This window comes from Mastigoproctus giganteus, chromosome 1, assembly GCF_048544385.1.
Source record: "Mastigoproctus giganteus isolate SK-2022 chromosome 1, ASM4854438v1, whole genome shotgun sequence".
Classification (NCBI taxonomy): domain Eukaryota; kingdom Metazoa; phylum Arthropoda; class Arachnida; order Uropygi; family Thelyphonidae; genus Mastigoproctus; species Mastigoproctus giganteus.
Window position 1 is genome coordinate 206398166 of NC_143575.1, and position 24656 is coordinate 206422821.

Below are 24656 nucleotides of genomic sequence, written 5' to 3' on the forward strand. Positions count from 1 at the left end.
GTTTCAATGTCTTTCCTTTTTGCATTTCTTTATAGATAGCAAATTAATATTCATGAAATATTCATTCACCTTCAAAAGAAGGTGAATGAATATTTCTTTGAGCACACAACTTAATCAGATAACAATACTTGTCATCATCAAGTAATAGGCTGTCCTTGTCTGCTTGATCTACTCCAGTTTTAAGGCCTAAATGCCAGATAGATTTCTAAAGGAATGGCACGATGCTTTTAGGTTGGTCTGAAGAAGATGCCCAGTACAGTCGCCTCCCAAACACACTGGAAACAAGCTTCTTTCATTTTCGCAATTATTTTTATTGGATCACTTTTATTTAACAATAAAAGTGATCCAATTAATTTTGGATCACTTTTATTGTTACAGATGGTAATGATCAAAGTGTTCTCTCTCATATTTCATTAGTAGTGTTACTGATGCTATTTCAGTATCAGTCAGCACAGCTTAGAGGAAGATTGTTCTACAATAAATGATGTGGATAAACATTTTAATGTATAACATTATTATCTTCCCTTTGAAGTGCCACACCTATGTTACATTTTTTATGCACTACAACATTGTGGGTTTTTTTTTTTTTTTTGCATATTTGTTTGCAACTGTCAGATAACATTGGATTTCCTATAACACTTGAAGATCCTTAAGATTCTCAGGGTGGTTGGGAAAATTTATTTCCCAGTTACCCTGAATAATTGTGAAATTACTGTAATTTTGTGTATATAGAGAATATTTGCAGTAAAATAAGTAAATTCACAGATTAGCAGCAGCAACATTTGTTTCTCTTTTAATGTCTTTTTTCAACAGCAAAGAGTTTAAAGGAAACTTGATGCCATTGAAAACAATAAAATGAATGAAAACCATTTGGTTTTCATTCACAAATCCTTTCCGTTTGGTTTGGTTGACTTTCCTGCTCCATAATAAAGTCATATATATATATATATATATGTGAAGTAACTGTCCATTGGAATTTCTTTCATAACTATTTTCTCATTTTTCAATAACAAGTACTGGAGTAAGCTGTGTGGTCCCCTTTGCAGTTTGGGCTAAGAAAAAAAATATATAAAATATTTATGTACAGCATCCAGAGGGATACATCTGTGTATTTAACAGCTTTTCTATTTCTGTATAGGAAAATAGCAGTTTATACTATCTTATGTTTCATTATAAGTTTGATATTAATACCTCATTTGTATTTGTGATTATAAAGTATAGGTTTGAATAATTTTTTATGTTTACATAATTTTGTTTTATATTTAATAGCAAGCATTTTAAAAATATGTAGATATTTAATTCTGATTTCAAAAAATTTTTGTGCTATCAGGTAGATAACTATGAACCTATTATTCACACCTTCAAGATAGACGAAAAAGCTGATGCCCAATTTAACTCACTTCAGAGCATTTATATAGGTCGAAATGGTAAGTTTCCTTTACTCTGTTTTGGAATATCTCAAAGGTAAGGCAGGAGTACATGAGCATTTTTACATACTCTCTAAATTTTGTTCTTAGTATCTTTAATTAATGTTGCATATGGTATGAACTACAACTCAGGACAAGTTTAAAAAGCCAAAATGGATGCTGAGGTCTTTCATATCTCTCTCTCTCTCTCTCTCTCTCTCTCTCTCTATATATATATATATAGAGAGAGAGAGAGAGAGAGATTTTTATTTCAAACTATAAAGCTTAAGAAAAAGGTGTAACCATAACCTACAAGTCCTGTCCTGAATATATCTGTAGTTTAAATGATCTAAAATTATCTAAATAATTTGGATATTAGTGTTAATTCTGCTTTTTTATATGTTTTTATAATATCTAATGCTAAACATGGACAGTTAAGTCATTTAGTCTATGCCAGAACTACCCAAAATGTGTGGGGACACTTAAGGTTTTTTTTTTTTTTTTAATCCATAGTTTAATATATTTAAATATATATATTAATTTATAAAAGTAAGTATACTTTTAACTAAATTTTATGTAAAAATCTTTTTTGCGCTTGTTCTGAAGGCAGTGGGACATAATTTATGATATATTTTGGGGTGGGAGTGCACAAGGTATAGAAGTTCGAGAACTTCTGGTTTATGCTAAGCATAAAATGGTAAATTATAAAACCAGCACATTGTTTCAGTGTATGTTATTTCTTGATGAAACAGGTAGTTTTTTACTTATGATATGGGGTTAGGTTATGATATTCTCAAGCAGTCCTAGCAGTAACTTCAGTGAGTAAAGTCAAACATCAAAGTCATTAATTGACTGGCGAATCATGTCAAAGCAGCCAGCGAATCAACATCAAAAAGTCAGGAAACAATCAAGTTATATATAAGCAAATTGTTTGCTTAGTAGGCAGAGTTTTCTGCTGAATCATTTAAAGAATAGCAGGCTGTTAAAGGAGCTATTCAATACAACTACAACAAATGTTGGTTGACTTGATATCAACTCCAATAATTTCTTTAATAATTTTCAGTACTAAAGTATTACCTAATTTCTGCGTGTATCCAGGAGACTAAGTTCACTATAAAATACACTAGATGTCTCATTTATTGGCAAATCACCATGAGTTACCTTAGTCCTATACTACAAATAAATGGCACTTAAGGAGAAACAATTTACACAATATCATTTAGGGGTTACAATCACACAAAATTAACATATATCTCCAAGATAGTTTTCCATTGCTGCTGCCCACTTGTATTATTTAATAGTGGCAGTAACAAACTAACTTAAAGACTGATTCAAAAAATAAAAAGTCCCCATTGCATGGCGAAAGTTATTTTTTCAAGTCTTTTAAACTAACTGTATTCTACAATAGAGGGTACATTAATGGTAGAAAATTCATTCACATGAGTGGAACATAGATAGTTCCTTGATAAAGAACTTTCAGTAGTCAAAACAGTTTTTCAGAATATAACCCTGCCAATACAGAGCTTTACTGTATTTGCATAGCTACCATCTCACTGGCATAATAACAAAGTTTCTCCATCTTTTTCTTTTCAAAAAAAAAAATAATAATAAAACTAAGTTAAATTTTTTCAGCTGTACTGTGGTAGTCTATGCGGCAAAATAGAAACACACTAGCAGCATTGTTCTCTGTTGTGCACATTAATTTCATAGTCATTATGTAGAGTGAAGCTAATTAACAATATCTTTTAGTAAGATGTTAAAGAAAAGCGACACAGTATTTCAGAACACGTATACACAAGATTTTCAAGCAGTGAGAAATGTGATATAATCAGACATTTACAAACAGATGAGCATGAAAACAGCATACAGTGCATAGAAAAAGTACAATGATGTCCTATGTGCCTAACATTTACATGCATATTTTGCTGTAGAACATAATCTTCCTCTGAGTTGTGCTGTTTATTAGGTGCATTGATCAAAAATATGACTCCAGATGGCAAAAAAAAAAATGTGTTTGTTGGAAAATAAAAACAAACATTATTAGCGAAATTGCATGGATAGGGAATGAAAAGGTAGTGATGACTCTGGAAAATCAGCCATTTTTGACAGATGGCAGTAATCAGTTAGTCCAAGTTATATTTTGCCTTTAGCCAGCTGGTGGTAGATTGCTGGAATGAACTTCCATCTAATGTTGCAGAAGTGGATAGCTTGAATAAATTTGACAAGCTGTTGGAGGGGGCAGATAGATGATATGGCAAGTTTTTGATGTACAAGCTTGCTTTCTTGCATCATTTGTCACTTCTAATACTAATATTCTATTGTGATGACCTTTTGTAATAAATAAAAAATATCAAATTGAAAGCAGCTTGCTCTCACTGCCAGAATTGGAAGGTGACTCAACAGAATACAACACTGGATATCGTCAGATCAACCTGAAAACAAGTGGCATTCCTTCAAAAAAACTTGAGTAGCGAGGGTATTAAAAGAGGAGACTGAGCATTTGCTGATAATAGGCTGTCTTTGTTATGTTTGCTGTAACATATATAGGTGATCATTCTTAGATGATCAGTATACAAATGGTATAAGAATAAACATGAAATAAACTACTTTGTGTTCTGTTGCACGCTGAACCCTAGGCTCTTGGCATCAACAATTAGTTTTTGTTTATAGCTTGGTACACGTGTTTATTTTTTTTTATTTTATTTATAGCTCAACCAAAAAGTAAGCATTTGCATTTAGATATGAATTCCAGACTTTTACTTTTCAACCATTATTTATGAGTTTTTGGAATGTTAAGGAGTGTTGCTATTTCTCAGCATTCCAAAAATTGCAGTGCAGTGAATGTGTTAATTTGTGTGCTGAAAAGGAATCTGCATGAATACTTAGACATTTACTACTATCTTGGTAAAAGGAAAGATAAATTTTAAACAATTTTAACTAATGTATGCCACTGAAGTAAAAAAATATTTTGAAGCATGTACACATTAGCAGCCTTCGGTTAAATGTGTAACTATAAGAGACTGGTAGACTTATATTGGTAGAACAGTGGCAACCTTTGCCAAGTTGTTGTTATTTGGTTTTTAGGAGCATCAGCAACTAAGGCATATTGCTCCGGGGATATGCAGTGGTCATTCACTGACCTTTCCACATCCTCCGTATTTGGTGGTCATGGGCTCGAACCCCGGTCTAATCAAGAAGCGTGTGCTACACCCTTTGCCAAGTCTGTTTAAAGAAGAGATTAGAAGTAGTAATTAAAGCAATGTGACAACTCTTCATAGTTAACAAATTTAAGTAGAAGTGATTACTAGTGAGTGGTACTGGCCCACGTTCAAATCCACTTAATGATCGAAAAGTTTTGAGAGAAAGTAAATTGATGAACTCAAGCAAAAAATTGAGCTTGCTCAAACCATTCAAGGCCTTATACACCTCAATCAGATCACCTCGCAGATGCCTAGTCTCAAGACACTGTAATTTGCAAAACTTAACCTTTCTCTGTACTTGTTCCAGCAGCTCTATATCCTTCCTAAAATGAGGCTTCCAGACCTGTATGCATTCATTACTCAAGGTGTGGCCTGACCATTGCCTTATACAAAGGGATAATCACCTCCTTATCCTTGCTAGAAAAATTCCTGTATATCATTGACAAGACAACATGGGCTACTCTTGCAGACCATCTGCACTGCTCAGAAATCTTCATATCTGACTGAACAATTACCCCAGGTCCTTTTCATTCTCTACCACCTGAGTATGGTACCACACAGTTTATTACTGCTATATTGCCATAGCAAATGACAATTCTGGCAACCTGAGATTACCATAGAAAACTAAACCACAAGGATGAGTTAAGCATTTCTACTGCAAAATTCATGGAGACACTAAAACAGGAGAAGTTTCTATTTTTACTCAGTGAGAAAATACTTTATGGCTATATGTAACTGGAATGATGCAGATGTTATAAGGACATCATTTGAAAAATTATGACCTTATAAATGCTGAGGTAACACAGATTTCATTTGGCAGAGCATCATTTGAAATTTCTTTTGTGGACAAATTCCAGTTACTTCTTGGTTTCATTATAGATGAAGCAATACATGTGTTACAGCATCAGCTCTGTCAGTTTCAGTGTGAGAACCTACCAGACACTATTATGAAAGAAGAAAGAATTGGTGAACAGTGGTCCTTGGTTGGGGAACTGACACATGCACAAGAAAGTTTGAAATAAAACAAACAATCTTAAATCATGCTTGACATTTTAACAATTCCTCATAGCAGTGCTGAGTATGAGAGAATATTCAGCCAGGGTTAGAAGAACAAAAATTGAGTTCAGACCTTTACTTTCTGGTGAAGCTTTGGAAATGCTCCTGACAGCAGGGCAATTTTTATGTCTAATAGAATATCCGACCTGCAATCCAGACAGAAAAAAAATGTTAGGTAAGCCGTGTACACCATTTTAGGGATTATTGTTCTTTCATCAGTGAGTAATTCAGCACCATTAGTCAGGCTCTGATAATCTAGTGATGATATCTTTCCACAATATGAGAAATGTGAAAAGATGTGATTAATCCAATGCAATTAAATTTTGTGCAAAAGCTTAATTTCTATAATATACACTTTTGTATTTCATTCACATTATATGATGTCTGATGCATTTAAAAATATATAGGCTTGAAGTATTTTAGTAATACAGGGTACACCATATGTCAGCTTACCTAGAAGAGCAGTAATTTACTGAGAAATAAATCGCCAAAACAGTTTGAACATTTCATTTAAATGTTATAAATAACATTATGTAAACATAATATTAACATTTGAAGTAATGTAAATGTGATTGACTTGAAGAATTAATTTGCACAAATTGTTTTTCAATAGCCTATCCTAAATCCAAAAAGCGTAATGTTTATGGGGGGAAAGAATTATTATTTCTCAGTAAATTGACATACAGCCCACTATTTAAAAGCTGCAAATTTTAGGGGCTTGAATCCATCTCATGTACACATACACTGCTGATGTACTTGAATGTGTTATAACTCCTGTATACCTCAATCTTTTATCTATGAATTTACTTAATGTGAAAGTAATATCTAAAAGAAGTAAATTTTAAATAAATTAAACTGTTATCTGTGACATTCACTGACTTGTTTTTTTGTTTTTTTTTTAATTATTAATTTTCAAGCATATGTTTAAACCCAGAGATTTAAAGTTAATAATAAAAATGGAACAGATTTTAAAGCCTTTAAAGTAGATTGATAGATTTTTGTTTTTCAGAAACTATGCCTAAAGGAAATGGTTTCCTGGGGTGCATATCTCGAGTTCAATTTGATGATCACTTTCCTTTAAGAAGACTGTTCCAAGAAAGTCGAAGGGCAAATATTAATTCTTCAGGAAGTGTCCGCGAAGATAACTGTGGAATTGAACCCATTATCTATCCTACAGAAGCAGCAGAAACAAGACCACCTCCTACTTTGCCTCCTGGTGTTCAGATTGCACCTCGAATTCAGGCTGTTGATGACTCAGCAATATTAGGAGGTAAGTTGTTTTATATATGCAGGTTTTTTTTTTATTTATTTACATATGAAAACAACTTCAATGTGAATGAACAGCATTTGTTACCCACCTTAGACAAATTCTTTCTGCAACTACAGCCACCATTATGTTGAGCTATTCAGATTATTTCAGCAGATGCAATCCTATATATTCAATAAAAATTATTAACCACAATTAATATTGGGTGAACAAGGTGCCTATGATTATCAAGATATCAATTTGATATCCTGATCAGTTTGGAAATGTTCATGAGGGAAATTCATAATGCAGGACTATCATCCGTCTTGGTTAATAGGTATTCTATGTTTAACATGTTAATCACCATGATATTTTAGTTAGACAGGATTTGACACCTGCCTGAGATGGCAAATGGTTCTTACTGTGCATTGTATTATTAAGCCATTTCAAGCAAGTGGCCCGGGGAGCCCAAATATTATTGTACCGTTTTATCTTTCTTATATTCTAGAACTAAGAGAGAAGTTTGAAAAATAAGGGCAATTATGAAAAAGCATTCAAATTGATACAAAACAAACTCATTACAAAAACAATTTATAAAAATATTTATACTCCCAACTAAATATTCAAATTGTAGTTATGTTCATATAAACTTCTATATTGGGCAAATTCTAATTAAAAACAGTCTTAGCCAGTCAATGATCTTGTTAAAAACTTTTGTCCACATATTACTACATGTTAATCCACTTTCTCCTCCTCTCGTCTTGTTCTGAAATAGATCCAAGATATATCACTTCCAAATATGCAGTAATTCAGTCGTCTTCTGCTGGAAGTTGTCATGTTGGTATTACAGGAAATGAACTCGAGACTGTGCAGCCAAATATCTTGATGCTGTAATTCCCATCATTTTCATTTTCTAGTTCTTTATACTGATTACAAAAAAATTCATAAAAGCAACATAGTTGATACCTGTAAGCAGAGCTAATGGGTATCAACTGCGATAGCTAAGGTCAATGAACTATAATAGACCAAACATGAAATGCAGTTAAGGACATAGAGACTCAGGCAAAAAGGGATTCTAGCTAAACTTTGTATTGGCAACTCTCATTTAACACATCTCTTTTTATTTGCAGGAGAAAGTCCACTTTTCTTGTGCCTTTTGTTAAACTCTGGTAACAATAAAGCACATCTTTATTGACTATTGCCAAATTTATAATATCCAAGAAACTACATTTGGGTCTCTGTCAAGTTTTCAGGGGGGGGCTTTTAAATCTCTCTCATATACACTATAACTCCCATTATAGTGCTTTCAAGGGGGAATAGCCCCCAAGGAGCACTATAATCAGAAAGTGTTAAAGATGGATGGAGTCCTTTTAGGGGCTATTTCACATATTTCTTAATATTTTGATAGATAACTTTTTTTTTTTTGCATTTTTAATGAAGTAAAGGTTTATGTGCAAGTTGAAAACTCACAAGTTTAATATACTCTTGCTTTTTGACACTGTTGCGCATGGAAGACTATTGTACAAATTGGAGCAGAATGGTATTAAGGGTAAGTTGCTGCAATGGATAAAAGGATGGTTAAGTGGGAGAAGACAGAGGGTGGTAATCAATGGGTGCTGCTCTTCTTGGACTAATGTTATTAGTGGAGTCCCACAGGGTTCGGTGTTAGGTCCACTGTTGTTTTGTATATTTATCAATGATATTGATGAAGGTATATCAGGCTTAATGTCGAAGTTTGCAGAAGATACAAAGGTTGGCAGAGTTGTTAATGACAGTAATGGCAGTGTGCTACTGCAACAGGATCTAGATAATTTGGGTAGATGGGCTAAGAAGTGGCAACTGAAGTTTAACCTTGACAAATGCAAAGTACTGCATATGGGTAGAAGTAACCCCAGAGAAACGTACCAACTGTGTGGTACTAGACTTAAGGTGGTAGAAAATGAAAAAGACCTGGGAGTAATTGTGCAATCAGATATGAAGTTTTCTGAGCAATGCAGACAGGCTGCCAGGGCAGGTCATGGGGTTTTGTCAATGATATATAGGAATTTTGCTAGCAGGGAAAGGGAGGTGATTATCCCTCTGTATAAGGCAATGGTCAGGCCACGCCTTGAGTACTGCGTACAGGTCCTGAGGCCTCATTTTAGGAAGGATGTAGATTTACTTGAGCGTGTACAGAGAAGGGCAACAAGATTGGTGAGGGGAATGAAGGGATCCTCTTACCAGGAGAGGCTTAAGTTCTGCAAATTGCAGTGGCTGGAGACTAGGCACCTGCGCGGTGATCTGATTGAGGTGTATAAGGCCTTGAATGGGTTGAGCACACTGAATTCTGATGGGATCCTTCCACTTGTTCAGATTACGAACCTAAGGGGGCATAAATTCAAATTAAGAAAAGACAGATGTAGATTAGATGTGCGGAAATTTGCCTTTAGACAGCGGGTGGTTAATTGCTGGAACAAACTTCCATCTGTCGTTGTGGAAGTTGATAGGTTGAATAAATTTAAGGAAGAACTGGACAGGCATTTGGAGGGAATGGTGTGATTTTTTTTTTTTTTTTTTGGCTGATGCTGCATAAGCTCATACACTTGCTTTCTTGCATGAAATGCTACTACTACTACTACTACATTAAACTAAATAACTTGAGTAAATAATTCTCTTTAATAGGTGAAAAGCAAAAGGTTTTACACAATTGTTTTTTTGAAGTTCCATGTTCAGTACATTCAGTACACCCAACGACCTTTAACTGTTGCAACAGTCGAAGTTAAGTCCTTCTTGAAGTTTACTAGTTGAAGTTGAAGTAGTGGCAGTACATGCATACATGAGAGACGGTCGTGTTCCAAGCCGCTAAGTGGATTTTTCTTATTTATTGATTTGAAATTATTGTTTTTCTAAAACTTTTGATTTAAATTTAGTAGTATAACATTATTTTGTGATTTTCTGATTAACTTGGTGTATTTATTCTTTACTCGGCCTTGTAATTGCATAAAAGTATCGGTAAAGGTTTCCACGTGTTTCAACTCAGCTACCGTTCGTAATTTTCGCGCCATTGTGATACGATAGTTGTATGCCATACTAGATAGCGTTAGTTGAACTTCGTTAGCAGTTAAATTGTACGTTTAAATAAATACATATAACGACTTAGATTACAAACGTAATATAATTAATTATATTTAACATAATTAATAACGTAACATAATTAATTATAATTAATTAATAAATTAATAGAATCATGACTCAGACCAGAGCAGCAAAGCAAAAGGCTCAAGCTAATGGAAGCACTGTGGCTCAGAGCAGAACTGAGGGGGGCAGTTGTCCTCTGACTCACAGCCTTATAAAATGCACTGTTTGCTTGATGTTTGCAGAGCAATCGGGTACGGGACATGATACTGCCAAGGGGGATGTCTATGTGTGTGCGCGATGCAAGGAGTGTATCGATATCAGGCAACAACTCGGCGTTCTTGTGGGCCTATATGAGAGCTTGAAGGACAGGGTGGATGCCCTCGAAGAAACTAAATTGAGGGGCCCATCAAGCTCTCAGCTGCCCACATCAACGCCAGAGCTTGCACTTGGGCATCGTGTGACACAGAGACAACCCCCAAGGCAGAATGCACTGGTCCCGAAGGAACTAGTAGTTGTTGGTGACTCTATTGTCAGGGAAACGGGGAACATGCTTTGTAAAAAAGATAGGTGGAACAGGACCAGGGTATGTCTGCCAGGGGCAAAGGTTGATGACGTTGTAGAGCGAATATCATCTTTTAAGGGCACAAAAGGTGATATAGTTGTACACGTTGGCACTAATAATATTAAGAGTGGGAGACCGGCAGAATTACTTAACAAGTACAGGTCACTGTTGAACAAAAGCCGAGAATTAGGGTTAAATTTGAAAGTGTTTGCAATTCTGCCCAGACACGATAGAAGGGAGTATATGATGAGAGCCTTGTCGATCAATTCGGCCCTGGAAAGATTGTGCAAGGCTCAAGGGGTAGAATTTTTTTCAGCCTGGACTGTACTTGTTAACAGGAGAGATTGCTTCTACAGGGATGGGATACACTTAAATAGAAAGGGTGCAAGAATATTTGCTGATGCTATCGAGGCAGTGTTAGGTGGGTCGGAAAACTGCTAGCTTGGGGGGAGACAAAGACCAATAGATTGACAGTAGCCACTGGCAGAGGTGAAAGAGATTCTTGCACTGCTTCTATTAGAATGAGCAGAAGCCTGAAAAACAAGATGCATGGTATTTCAGAGACTGCTGGGAGCCATTGCGGTACAAGTAAACACATGGGTTGTGTTAGGGTAGCTAAGAATAGAAACAGGTGCAGGTATACTTGCGTGTACACCAATGCTAGGAGTTTAGTAAATAAATTTGATGAATTTGAGGTATTGCTCAAAACATCAAAGGCAGATATTGTTGGGATATCGGAGACGTGGTGTCACACAGATATAAGGGATGCAGAACTGCAATTTGGGGAGTACAACGTCTACAGAAAGGATAGACAGGATAGGAAGGGGGGAGGGGTTATGCTATTAGTTAAGAAACACATAAAAACCAAGGAAGTGAAGCCAGTCGACATCGCTGGACAGTGCAGTGTTGAGTCAGTTTGGTGTGACATAAGCATTCGGAGATAAAAATTGAGAGTAGGAGTGTGCTATAGGCCTAATAACTCTGATGAGTATAATAAGAAACTGTTCAGGGAAATAGAGTGGGCCAGTAAATCAGAGAGTCTTATAATGGGAGATTTTAATTTCCCAGATATTGACTGGAATTTGGGGGCTGGTCACTCACACACTAGCAGGGCTTTTGTGGATTTATTGGATGATTGTTTTCTATATCAGCATGTTCGGGAGGCAACTAGAGGGAGTAATACTCTTGATTTGATTATCAGCAGTGATTCTTCATGCATTAAGAATCTGCAGATAAATGAACCACTAGGTGGCAGTGATCACAGTGTGCTGAAGTGGGATTTACTGAAAGAGGTAACTACCATTAGGGGTAAAGGGAAGGGTTATTGCTGCCGTAAAGGCGACTACGATGGACTGAGACAGTATTTAAATTCTATACAGTGGGACCAACTGATGATGTTACCAACAGCAAATTCAAAATGGGAAGCATTCAAAGAACTTATCTTGGAAGCTACTAGGCTTTACATACCAACTAAGAAATATTGTTCAAGGTTTAGGCCAAAATGGATGTCAGATGAACTAATGAGGCATATGGCAGAGAAGAAAAATGCATGGGATACTTACAAATTAACACATGACACAGAAGCCTATGATAGATACAAGTTGATATGCAACCAAGTTACAAAGGAGGTTAGGCAGGCGAAGGCAGATTACGAGAAATCCTTGGCAAGGGATGCAAAGAAAAACAGCAAAGAGTTCTTTACTTATGTAAACTCTAGAAGGAAGGGGATGAATCAGATTGGTCCACTTGATATTGATGGGTCAACTGTTGATGATCCTGCTCAGGTAGCTAACAAACTAAATGAATATTTTGCATCGACATTCACACATGAGGAGTTATTCAGCAAGGGGAATGCCAGAGGTGTATTCAACTCTAGCAGTAAGCTACAGAATCTTGAAATAACTGGGAGTAAAGTGGAGGAGAAACTGTTGAAGATAAACACAAGAAAGGCACCCGGGGTGGATGGGATCTATCCAGTTATATTAAAGGAGGCAGCAAAGGAAGTAAGCAAACCCTTAGCCATAATTATGAGAGCTTCCTTGGACTCAGGGGAGGTACCCATAGACTGGAAATGTGCAAATGTGACCCCAATTCACAAAGGAGGATCAAAGGCTGACAAGTAATTATAGACCTGTGAGCTTAACTTCTGTTCCAGGAAAAATAATGGAGGCACTGGTTAAAGAAGCACTGCAGGATCATTTAGACAAGACTTCAGTTATAGCTCAGACACAGCATGGTTTTGTTAAGGGGAAGTCTTGCCTGACCAACTTGATTGGATACTATGATGCAGTCACAAAAGAACTGGATGCAGGGAATAACTTTGATATTATATACTTGGATCTTAGAAAGGCTTTTGATACTGTTGCACATGGAAGACTGCTACACAAATTGGAGCAGTGTGACATTGGAAGCAAATTGCTGCTATGGATAAAGGGGTGGTTGAGGGGGAGAAGACAGAGAGTAGTAATCAATGGACACTGCTCATCGTGGACTAATGTTATTAGTGGAGTCCCTCAGGGCTCAGTGTTGGGTCCATTATTGTTTTCTGTATTTATAAATGATATTGATGATGGTATATCAAGCTTAATGTCCAAGTTTGCAGATGATACAAAGGTTGGCAGGGTTGTCAAGGACACTACTGACACTATGCTGCTGCAACAGGATCTGGAAAGGTTGAGCAGATGGGCTGAGAAGTGGCAAATGAAGTTTAACATTGACAAATGTAAAGTACTACACATGGGAAACAGCAACCCCAGAGCAACGTATCAACTCTGTGGTACTACACTGACAGTGGTAGAGAATGAAAGGGACTTGGGGGTGATTGTGCAGGCAGATATGAAGTTCTCTGAGCAGTGCAGACGGGCTGCAAGAGTAGCTCATGGAGTATTGTCAATGATATACAGGAATTTTTCCAGCAGGGATAAGGAGGTGATTATTCCATTGTATAAGGCAATGGTCAGGCCACACCTAGAGTACTGTATACAGGTCTGGAGGCCTCATTTCAAGAAGGATGTAGAGCTGCTGGAACGAGTACAGAGAAGGGCAACAAGATTAGTGAATGGAACAAAGGGGTGCTCTTACGAAGAAAGGCTTAAGTTTTGCAAATTACAGTGTCTGGAGACTAGGCACCAGCGAGGTGATCTGATAGAGGTGTATAAAGCCTTGAATGGTTTAAGCATGCTCAATGCTGATGGGATTCTTCCTCTAGCTCAGAAAAATCACCTCAGAGGGCATAAATTCAAATTGAGGAAAGACAGATGTAGGATAGACGTGCGGAAATTTGCCTTTAGCCAGCGGGTCGTTGGTTGGTGGAACAGACTGCCATCCCTTGTGGTGGAGGTTGATAGCCTAAATAAGTTTAAGGCTCAGCTGGACAGGTATTTTGAACGAACAGAGGGGTGAAGTGGAAGTGGGTTTTTTTTTTTTTTTTTGGCTGATGCTGCATAAGCTTGCTTTCTTGCATCAAATGCCTCTACTAATGCTAATGCTAATGCTAACATTTCACGATACAACCTTTTCCATAATAGATAATATCATATGTATGCATATTGAAAATCTACAGTCCTCTGAACTACTTAACCCTATATACTGGGTTTATGATTATCAAGTGATACAAAAAATCTATGAAAGTGGTGAAATCCCAGAATAAAAGCAGAACAATCACTCTTCCAAAGAAAGGAAATACTAATGACTGTGCCAATTACAGGACTATAACCCTACTGTCCCATGCATCCAAAATCATCTTGAATGTAGTGCAGAACAGGATCAAGAAAAGAATAGAAAGGGTCATCGCTCAAGATCAGTTTGGCTTCAGAACTGGATGTGGGACAAGGGAGGTGCTTCTAGCAATGAGAACAATTCTTGAAAGAAGAATGGAAATGAATAGGAGAACATACATTGCTTTTGTTGATATACAAAAAGCCTTTCATAACGTAAATTGGAAGAAGTTGTTCAGAGTCATGAAAAACTTTGGCCTGAACTGGAGAGACAGAAGGCTTATCCTGCATCTGTACAAGACACAACGTACTGAAATATATATTAATGGTACCATAAAGGAAGCAAGGATCAGGAGAGGTGTGAGGCAGGGTTGCTCTTTATCCCCGTACCTTTTCAACATGTTCATTGAGGAATCCATAACAAAAATGAAGCAGGAAGCAATGGGTATCAAGATTAATGGACAACAGATTCACTGCATCAGATTCGCAGTTGCACAGCATTATTAGCTGACACAGAGCAGGAGCTGTGTAAGATGTTGGAAAGGCTATCATTAAGGCTACAAGATTCACATCTAAAGATAAATGCACAAAAGACTAAAATACTTGTCGTCACCAAGAATGATGAACAGCCTCAAACAAACATAGAGTGGGCTTGTAAATCGGAATGTCTTATAATGGGGGATTTTAACTTCCCAGATATTGACTGGAACTTGTGGGTTGGTCACTCACACACTAGTCAGACTTTTGTGGATTTATTGGATGATTGTTTTCTGCAGCAGCATGTTCGAGAGGCAACCAGAGAAAGTAATACTCTTGATCTGGTTATCAGCAGTGATCATTCATGCATTAAGAATTTGCAGATAAAGGAACCACTAGGTGGCAGTGATCACAGTGTACTGATGTGGGATTTACTTAGAGATTTAATTACCATCAGGGGTAAAGGAAAGGGTTTTTGCTTCCGTAAAAGTGAGTACAGTGGTCTCTGACAGTTTTTAAATTCTGTACCGTGGGATAAACTGACGATGTTACCAACAGTAAATTCTAAGTGGGAAGCATTCAAGGAATTAATCGTGGATGCTACTAAAAGTTTCATACCTATTAAGAAATATTGTTCAAGGTTTAGGCCTAAATGGTTATCTAATGAACTAATGAGACTCGTAACAGAGAAGAAAAATGCATGGGATGCATATAAATTATCAAGTGACTCAGTAGTCTATGGCAGATATAAGCTAGTCTGTAATCAGGTCACAAAGGAGGTTAGGCAGGCGAAGGCAGATTACAAGAAATCCTTGGCAAAAGATGCTAAGAAAAACAGCAAGGGTTTCTTTACTTATATAAACTCTAAAAGGAAGGGGATGAATCTGATTGGTCCACTTGACATCGATGGTTCAACTGTTGATGATCCTGCTCAGATAGCAAACAAACAGAATGAGTATTTTGCATCTACATTCACACATGAGGAATTATTAAGGTTTGAAAATGGCAGAAGGTTATCAAATTGTAGCAGGATACTTAATGATTTTGTAATAACTGAAAGCAAAGTGGAGGAGAAATTGTTGAAGTTAAACATAAGAAAAGCACCTGGGGTGGATGGGATCTATCCAGTTATATTAAAGGAGGCGGCAAAGCAACTAAGCAAACCCTTAGCCATAATTATGAGAGCATCCTTGGACTCGGGAGGTTCCCACGGACTGGAGATGTGCAAATGTATCCCCAATTCACAAAGGGGGATCAAAGGGTGACACTAGTAATTACAGACCAGTTAGTTTAACTTCTGTTCCGGGTAAAATAATGGAGTCACTGGTTAAAGATGCATTGCAGGATCATCTAGACAAGACTGCAGCAATAATTCAGACACAGCATGGGTTTGTTAAGGGAAAGTCTTGTCTGACAAATTTGATAGGATATTATGATGTGGTTACAAAAGAACTGGATGCAAAAAATAATTTTGATATCATATATTTGGATTTCAGGAAAGCTTTTGACACTGTTGCGCATGGAAGATTATTGTACAAATTGGAGCAGAATGGTATTAAGGGTAAGTTGCTACAATGGATAAAAGGATGGTTAAGTGGGAGAAGACAGAGGGTGGTAATCAATGGGTGCTGCTCTTTGTGGACTAATGTTATTAGTGGAGTCCCACAGGGTTCGGTGTTAGGTCCACTGTTGTTTTGTATATTTATCAATGATATTGATGAAGGTATATCAGGCTTAATGTCGAAGTTTGCAGATGATACAAAGGTTGGCAGGGTTGTTAATGACAGTAATGGCAGTGTGCTACTGCAACAGGATCTAGATAATTTGGGCAGATGGGCTAAGAAGTGGCAACTGAAGTTTAACCTTGACAGATGCAAAGTACTGCATATGGGTAGAAGTAACCCCAGAGAAACGTACCAACTGTGTGGTACTACACTTAAGGTTGGAGTAATTGTGCAGTCAGATATGAAGTTTTCTGAGCAGTGCAGACAGGCTGCCAGGGCAGGTCATGGGGTTTTGTCAATGATATATAGGAATTTTGCTAGCAGGGAGAAGGAGGTGATTGTCCCTCTGTATAAGGCAATGGTCAGGCCACGCCTTGAGTACTGCGTACAGGTCTGGAGGCCTCATTTTAGGAAGGATGTAGATTTACTTGAGCGTGTACAGAGAAGGGCAACAAGATTGGTGAGGGGAATGAAGGGATCCTCTTACCAAGAGAGAGGCTTAAGTTCTGCAAATTGCAGGGGCTTGAGACTAGGCACCTGCGCAGTGATCTGATTGAGATGTATAAGGCCTTGAATGGGTTGAGCACGCTGAATTCTGATGGGAACCTTCCACTTGTTCAGATTACAAACCTAAGGGGGCATAAATTCAAATTAAGAAAAGACAGATGTAGAATAGATGTGCGGAAATTTGCCTTTAGCCAGCGGGTGGTTAATTGCTGGAACAAACTTCCATTTGTCGTGGAAGTTGATAGGTTGAATAAATTTAAGGAGGAACTGGATAGGCATTTGGAGGGAACGGTGTGATTTTTTTTTTTTTTTTTTTGGCTGATGCTGCATAAGCTCATACACTTGCTTTCTTGTATCATATGCCACTACTACTACTACATCAAAATGGGGAACAACAAAGTGAAACAGTTTTGTTATTTGGGAAATTTCATTACCCAGGACAACCGGTACACTACAGAGATCAGAAGAAGAATCACCCTTGCAAAGAAAGCTTTCGGTAACTAGCAAAATATTCTAACCAGTAGACACATCGACAGGGATACCAGGAAAAAGTTTGCTAAGTCATTTGTTTGGAGTGTGCTGCTTATGGAAGTGAAACCTGGACATTATGCAAGCAAGATATCAAGAGGCTGGAGGCATTGGAGATGTGGGTCTGGAGGGGGATGGTAAGGATTAGCTGAACCGAGCAACGACCCAACAAATCTGTCTTGAACGAGATGCAAGAAAAGCGGCAGCTACTCACTATAGCTACAAAAAGACAATCTAAATTTTTAGGACACACCCTAAGACATAAATTTTTAGTGAATATCTCAGAAGGAAAAATATTAGGAAAGAAAGGAAGGGGGGTGACCAAGAAAGAAAATTTTGGAAAACCTAATGAGATAAATGAACTTTAGGGGATATGAGGAAATGAAACTTTCAGCAGTAGACAGAGATGTATGGTTGCAGCAACAAGGTGAAGCCTTTAGAGTTTGATGAAGATCAATAATAAAACATTTTGTTTAGATTTAGCATTGTGGTAATTAGCATCACAAAGTTATCAAAGAAGAATTACAGCTTAACATAAAAATCAATTAACTCTTTAATCTATGAGGAGTGGTACAAAATTAATGCCTCCTATTTTTTTTTCCTCAGAAAATTTAATTCCTGCAACTATACCTTTTACATAAATTAATCCTCAATCTTTAATAAACACACTTGTTTTTCCATAAAGTCACCATCATTTTCTGTGCACCTCCGCCATCTCTGAGTCAGGCGCTGTATTCCAATCCTGTAAGAGTTCTTACTCTTGCTCCAGAGGGCTTTGCAAACACTGTGCTTGAGCTGGTTGTCATCCACAAAACTGTTCCATGGTGTGCATCCTTCAGTGGGCCGAAGAGGTGACAGTCGGAAGGTGCAAGATCTCAGTTTTGAGGCGGGGAGGTGAGGAAGAACAGTGCAGAAGTTTTGCACAGATGAATTTCCGAGCTACTTTGTGCTAATGTGTCAGCGTTGTCAGGACCCACCGGGTGCAAACCTTGTTGTGGCCTAGTTTCTTTACGATGGTTATCACAGCAGGTTTCCTTATACCTACTGCATCGCACAATTCATTTGTTGTGATGCACTGGTTCTCTTTGATCAGCACATCGATCTGGCTCTTGTTGTTTGTTGTCGCTGGTGTTACTTGCCAGCCATGTCAGGGCTTGCCAACAATGTCACCTTCTCCACTCTTAAAGTGTCTTACCCAATGTCTAACTACTCTTATCTACAGTATTGGCACCATAAACATTTTTAAGGCACATGTGGATTTCAATAGGCATCACTCACTTCTTCCTTGGTAAGAAATTCAGTCATCACTCTTTGCTTAATACATGTATCTTAAAAAACTGAACTTCAAAGCTACATGTCCTTTACCCTATAACCAACCACTCACAATATCTGAACTGGACTGGCATTCTATATATACCTCAAGAAATAGCTCTCTTGGCCCTGATGGAATCCACAATATAATGCTCCAACACCTGAATCAGAAATCACTATCGTTATTGCTAAATTTTTACAATAGGATATTCTCAGAACATATATTCCCACTTCCTGGCAACATTCTTATGTAATAGCCATACCTAAAACTGGAAAAGATCATTCGAATCCTATCGGCTATAGACCAATTTCTTTAACCAGCAGCCCGAGTAAGACTTTGAAAAAAAATGGTTCACCATAGACTCACCTGGGACCTTGAATCCCAAAACATAATCAGTAATAATCAGTTTGGCTTTTTGGAAGAATAGATCTTCCCTAGACCCCATGACAAAAGCCAAATCAAACATAAGAAATGCATTCATCAGAAATCAACATCTCATCATGATATGCCTCCATATAGAGAAGGCCTTTTAAACCACATGGCATCCTAAGAGATCTCCATTCTATTCATATGAGAGGCCATTTACCATATTTTATTCAAAGCTCCCCTCCGCAAAAATATTTTCAAGTTAGGTACCAGCAGGTTTTATCTCAAACATACATACAAGAAGAAGGAGTCCCACAAGGCTCTGTTCTTAGTGCCACTCTGTTTGCAATACGAATAAGCAACATCGCAAACAGCATTCCAAACACCATTGACTCGTATCTCTATCACTGCACCCAGACACCAGTGTTCAAGGGGCGTCTGAAAACCTGAAACTTACATACACATATGAAGAAAATTTTAAAGGGGGGGGTGTCAAATTTTAATTGGCACCCAGGTGCAACATACCCTAGGAACACCCCTGATCTCCAGTACATCTTGGGGTGCAGAGCGTTATACTCTGATCCACTTATACAAGCCCCTAATTAGATCTCGGCTAGATTACAGAGCGCCTGTTTATGACTCAGCTTGGGAAAGCACCTTGGCCCGTCCTGCGCCTGTCCAACATTCTTCTCTTAAGATAGCTCTAGGTGCATACAGAACATCACCAGTTCAAAGTCTTTATGTTGAGGCTCATGAACCTCCACTTAGCATCAGAAGAAAGATGTTGATGAACTACTCAGCTAAAATTAAAAGCCTGCCTACTCATCCTATTTGGCCACTACTGCGTGATCCTCAGTGGAAAACCCAATATGCAAATAAACCCAGAATAATTTGGCCTACTGGTATCAGACTGCAGAATCTAACAGAAAGCTGGAACATTCAACTTGATAATATCCTCAGAGAATCAAAAGATCCGGAGCCACCGTGGACTACCACATAGTATTCATCACACTTTATTGTGATGAATACTTTGAGCAATGAGGTAAAGGTTCTATAACAAATACTAACATCCAACAACTACATTTTGCTCACACACAAAAGTATCCCCACTTTACTAAGATCTACACTGATGGTTCAAAGTCTGACAGTCAAGTAGGTGCAGCTACTGTCTTCCCGGATACAATTGTCTCAGTGTCACTTCCGGCCGAATGCAGCAGTTATACTGCAGAGCTCCTTGCCATCAAGCTTGCCCTGAAAAAGATCACTCCTGTCAATAAATAAAAGCATAATATGTACTGATTCACAGAGTGCTCTTTTAGCTTTGAAAAGCAGTTCCACACCTAGCAATCCTTTATTAAACCTCATAAAACATGAGCTGATACATCTTCTTGAGCATCAGCAAACTGTTGTCTTCTCTTGGATCCCAGGTCACAGTGTATTCCAGGAAATGAATGTGCAGATGATGCTGCAAAGCATCCCTCCAGCATAGCCTCAACAAATGATCTAATCCCATATTCTGATTACAGACTACAGAGAAGATGTATGGAACAAAGGACACTTCTGTGGAAAATGCAAACAAATAACAAGCTATTTCAACTAAAACCTGAACCACAAGTATGGACATCTAGCCTTCATAAAAACAGAAAAGAAGAAGTAATCTTGGCCAGAACCCGAATAGGTCTTACTCACCTCACACATCTCTACCTGCTTACACGAAATCTAACAGAAAGCTGGAACCACTTACAGTAGAACATATACTTCTTGAATGTAGCTTGTTCAACAATGCCCAACGTCTTTTAGTTTCATTTCAGATTTGCAACAACCTCTGTTTCTCAATAGCATCATAGGTAAAGAAGCAAATCTCTCTGAATTATTTCTCTATTTAAAACAAATTCAAATATATGACTGTTTCTAACTGCTCCCAGTACAGTTCTCATAAGTGAACTCAATTAATTAGGGATGTGCAGTATGGCCTAACTAGCCCTTGCACCAGAAAATACCATAACAACGGAGATAAAGCTGTTTGAAACTGGCGCACGTATCTCCCTGAATCAGATGTGACCAAGAAGCAGTTATAACCTGATGATTTTTGGTGTTAGAAGTGTTGTTAAGAATGCCGCACATCTTCACACATGCAGAATATGCCGATATGGTGTTTGTCTACGGTTTTTGTGGTTGAAGGGCTACTGCTGCTGCTTCAGAAAATACTGTTGACGGTTTCCTAACTGCAGAATATTGGATTCAAGAGCATTTACTAGTGTTTACACCAAAGAATGCATTCTATGTGTAGAAATTCGATGAATTTCTACACATATTCCACAGACAAGAGTATGGCAAACATTACGTGAAAATGGCTTGTATCCATTTCACATACAGCAGGTGCAACACCTTCAACCAGGAGACGACGCCCAGTGATTGGAATTTTGTTGGTGGGTATATGCTAATTGCCGATTAATTCCATTAATAATGTTCAGCGATGAAACTACTTTCACCCGTAACTCTCATAGGTGGTTAGATGAAAATCCACATGGCACTGTAGAAACAAATTTCAACATCGCTTCTCTGTAAATGTGTGGTGCGGTAACATCGACGATCAGTTGATTGGGCCTGTTGCATTACTAAATCGTCTTACAGGGCCCATTTACCTGGAATTTCTGCAAAACAAACTTCTGCTACTTATTGGAGGATGTTCCTTGGCAACATGGATTGGTATGTACAGTCAGTCCTCGTATAGCACGATAGTTGTGTTCCTAGAAACCCTCGTGCAATATAAACAACAGGCCCTATGGGAAAAATAGGGTTAGGTGATGACCACCCAAGATTGAACACACATTTGTAACCAAAACATTATCAAACACAATAAATAATCGTAATAAAATACTTACGTATTTTATTATGACTATTACGTAATAAAATATTGCTAATGCTTTTGCTTACGATAGAAGCAAAAGCATTAGCAAACTTGTTTTTTGTTTGATTTTCTATCCAAACAGATGACAGCCGTTCCATCTCTTCCAATTCTTCTTGGGCGTTGCCTCATTTAGGCCTGTAGCACGTGCAATATCACGTGGTCTTTCATTTCGCTCAAAGCGTTTCACAATTTCATATTTTTTTCTCTATTGACAGAGGCGGACTGGCCATAAACCTTACTGGGGAAACCCCGGTGGGCCAGAGGCCGGTGTGATTTGGGCCATAAACGCTAGTATGAGGCCACTAAATTTTCCTGGGTAAGAATTTTTGACCGAGTCTGCCTCTGTTTGTCGATATTGCTTTTCTTTTTCTCTCTGAATCTGCAGTGTCTTCACCAGGACGCTTCCTTTTCACACCTTTTAAGTATTTCACTCATTTTTAGGGAATAAAGCACAATTACAAAATGAGGAGGCACGCTTGATACACATAAACAAAGCTGCACGCGTGTAGCAACTGAATAAACAACACCGTAAAGGCAGAGATGCACTATTAACACCTCACATTTTACTAAAGCACATTTCTAGGGGTTACTACCATAAAACAAAAACAATTTCCAGTTGCGTTTCTGCTAGTGGAATCTGTTATAAACTGGTAGTAAACTCCATCTAATTGCATTTGCGATAATACCGATAGCTGGAATTGTGTTGGTTTTTATGTTATTATGGTGAAATGTGTTTCCCCTTCACTGATATAAAAAACAAATACATTTTCAGAATCTTCTCTTCATTCCTATCGTGTTGCGTTCAGTTGGAGTGATTCTGCATTCCACTGCTATTTCTTGTAAACACAAAGGCGAATCGTGCATAAGCGAATTCGGTTCGTGTTATATAAGATATCGTTCCCCTATTTATAAATCATGTATGATCGAATTCGTGTAGTGTAAACACGTGTTATATGAGGACTGACTGTACTTTCAGCATGATGGAGCTCCTGCACATTATACCTGTCTGGTGATACAATATCTAAATTGAACTTTCCATGAACGATGGATTGGCCACCAAGATCTCTAGACCTCACTCCATTAGATTTTTGTTTGTGGGGATAGATGAAAAGTGCAGTATACAAAGGAAAGGTGAATACAAGGGGCAAATTTCTCATTCACATTTTGGATACTGCTGCCTTCATACAGAAATGCCAAGACAACCTCAGAAGAACAATATGTCATATTACCACAAGAGTTTCAAAGTGCATTCAGGTTAGCAGTGGGATTTTGAACATTTATTGTGAACTGTAAAAAAATTGTCAATTATTTGTGTTTTGTATCATTCAAAAAGTCAATAAATACAAACAATAAGTCATTTATCGTTCTTTAATACCTATCATAATTATTATTATTATTATTATTATTCTTATTAGCCATATGGTGCAAGGAAGCCTGAGGCTTATGCTGTACCGGCCAAAAAAAAAAAAAAAAAAAAAAAAAATTCCCTATTACCCTGAGAGAGAGAGAGAAGTAGAAAGGAATCACCAAGAAAGGGAAGAATGATGATATCCAGCTCAGGACCCTGGGTGTGGGCTTTGTACGTGCCAGTTTCAAACGGCTGTATCTTTGTATCCATTGAGAATTGGACAAATGTTTATATAAACTTTTTTACTCAGAATAATCGATACTATAACCTCCCAAAATATTTACTATTCCTCCTGAATCACCCTGTATAATTATAACCTTTAGTTTGTACCTCTTAGAAATCCTGAGTAGTAGTCTTGACATCCTTGGTGATGTACTTTTGAATTCCGAAATGTTGTTTTTTATATCTTTATGGACTAGAAAGCCAACTTCACCTTCACTCTTTTCACTGTTTCCATTGGTGTATAGTAGATTTCCACTTGATAAACTTATAAGTGATTCATTTCTTCTTGTTTCAGCCAAGCTGATGATATTCCAATTCATATTTTCTAATTCCTTTTCCAGTTCTAAGATCCTACCTTCACTGATAAGCGATCTTACATTGTAACAGGCCAAGATCAGTTTCCGTGCATGGCAGCCTGGTCGTACCCAGATATTCTTAGCACCCTCTGCTGCTTCCACTCTGATCCTCTTGCTGCTGTAAGAGGGGGAGTGAAAGCTGCTAGGGGCTGAGGGCCATTTCTTTTGTTGTGTTGTCATATGCTGGAGGGTTTGGTCTTTTCTTCTTCACGCTGACCAGGCATCTTGAAGAGAACCACTCTACACGTTCATTGCCACCAAAGTGACGTAACAGGGCTTACCATCAAGGTGTACATGAGTGGATTTTAGGCAGAGGCAGGCCAACAGGACTTCTAAATATTCTAAAATAAAGATATTGGATCCATCAGTGTTTTAGACTTAGTGTCTGATAACACACAGAATGACTGTTCCCCTCTAAGTCAACACAATCCTGTAACTGGATTGTTGAATTTTCACCACAAGCATGGCAAATCATCTCCAAGCAACAAAGAATTTATATAGGATGGGGTAGCCATAGGTATAGGGAACATTTTCCTGTACCT

The 24656-nt window shown here is 37.7% G+C and overlaps 1 protein-coding gene across 1 annotated transcript in view; it reads left to right on the forward strand.

Moving 5' to 3' along the window:
• Positions 1-24656, forward strand: part of Nrx-IV (neurexin-4) — a 405554-nt gene that overhangs the window by 371988 nt on the left and 8910 nt on the right. Inside the window, exons 21-22 of the mRNA XM_090384064.1 lie at positions 1331-1427; positions 6672-6932. Of these exons, the coding sequence (XP_090240190.1) occupies positions 1331-1427; positions 6672-6932 (358 nt within the window). The remainder of the gene's footprint in view (positions 1-1330; positions 1428-6671; positions 6933-24656) is intronic.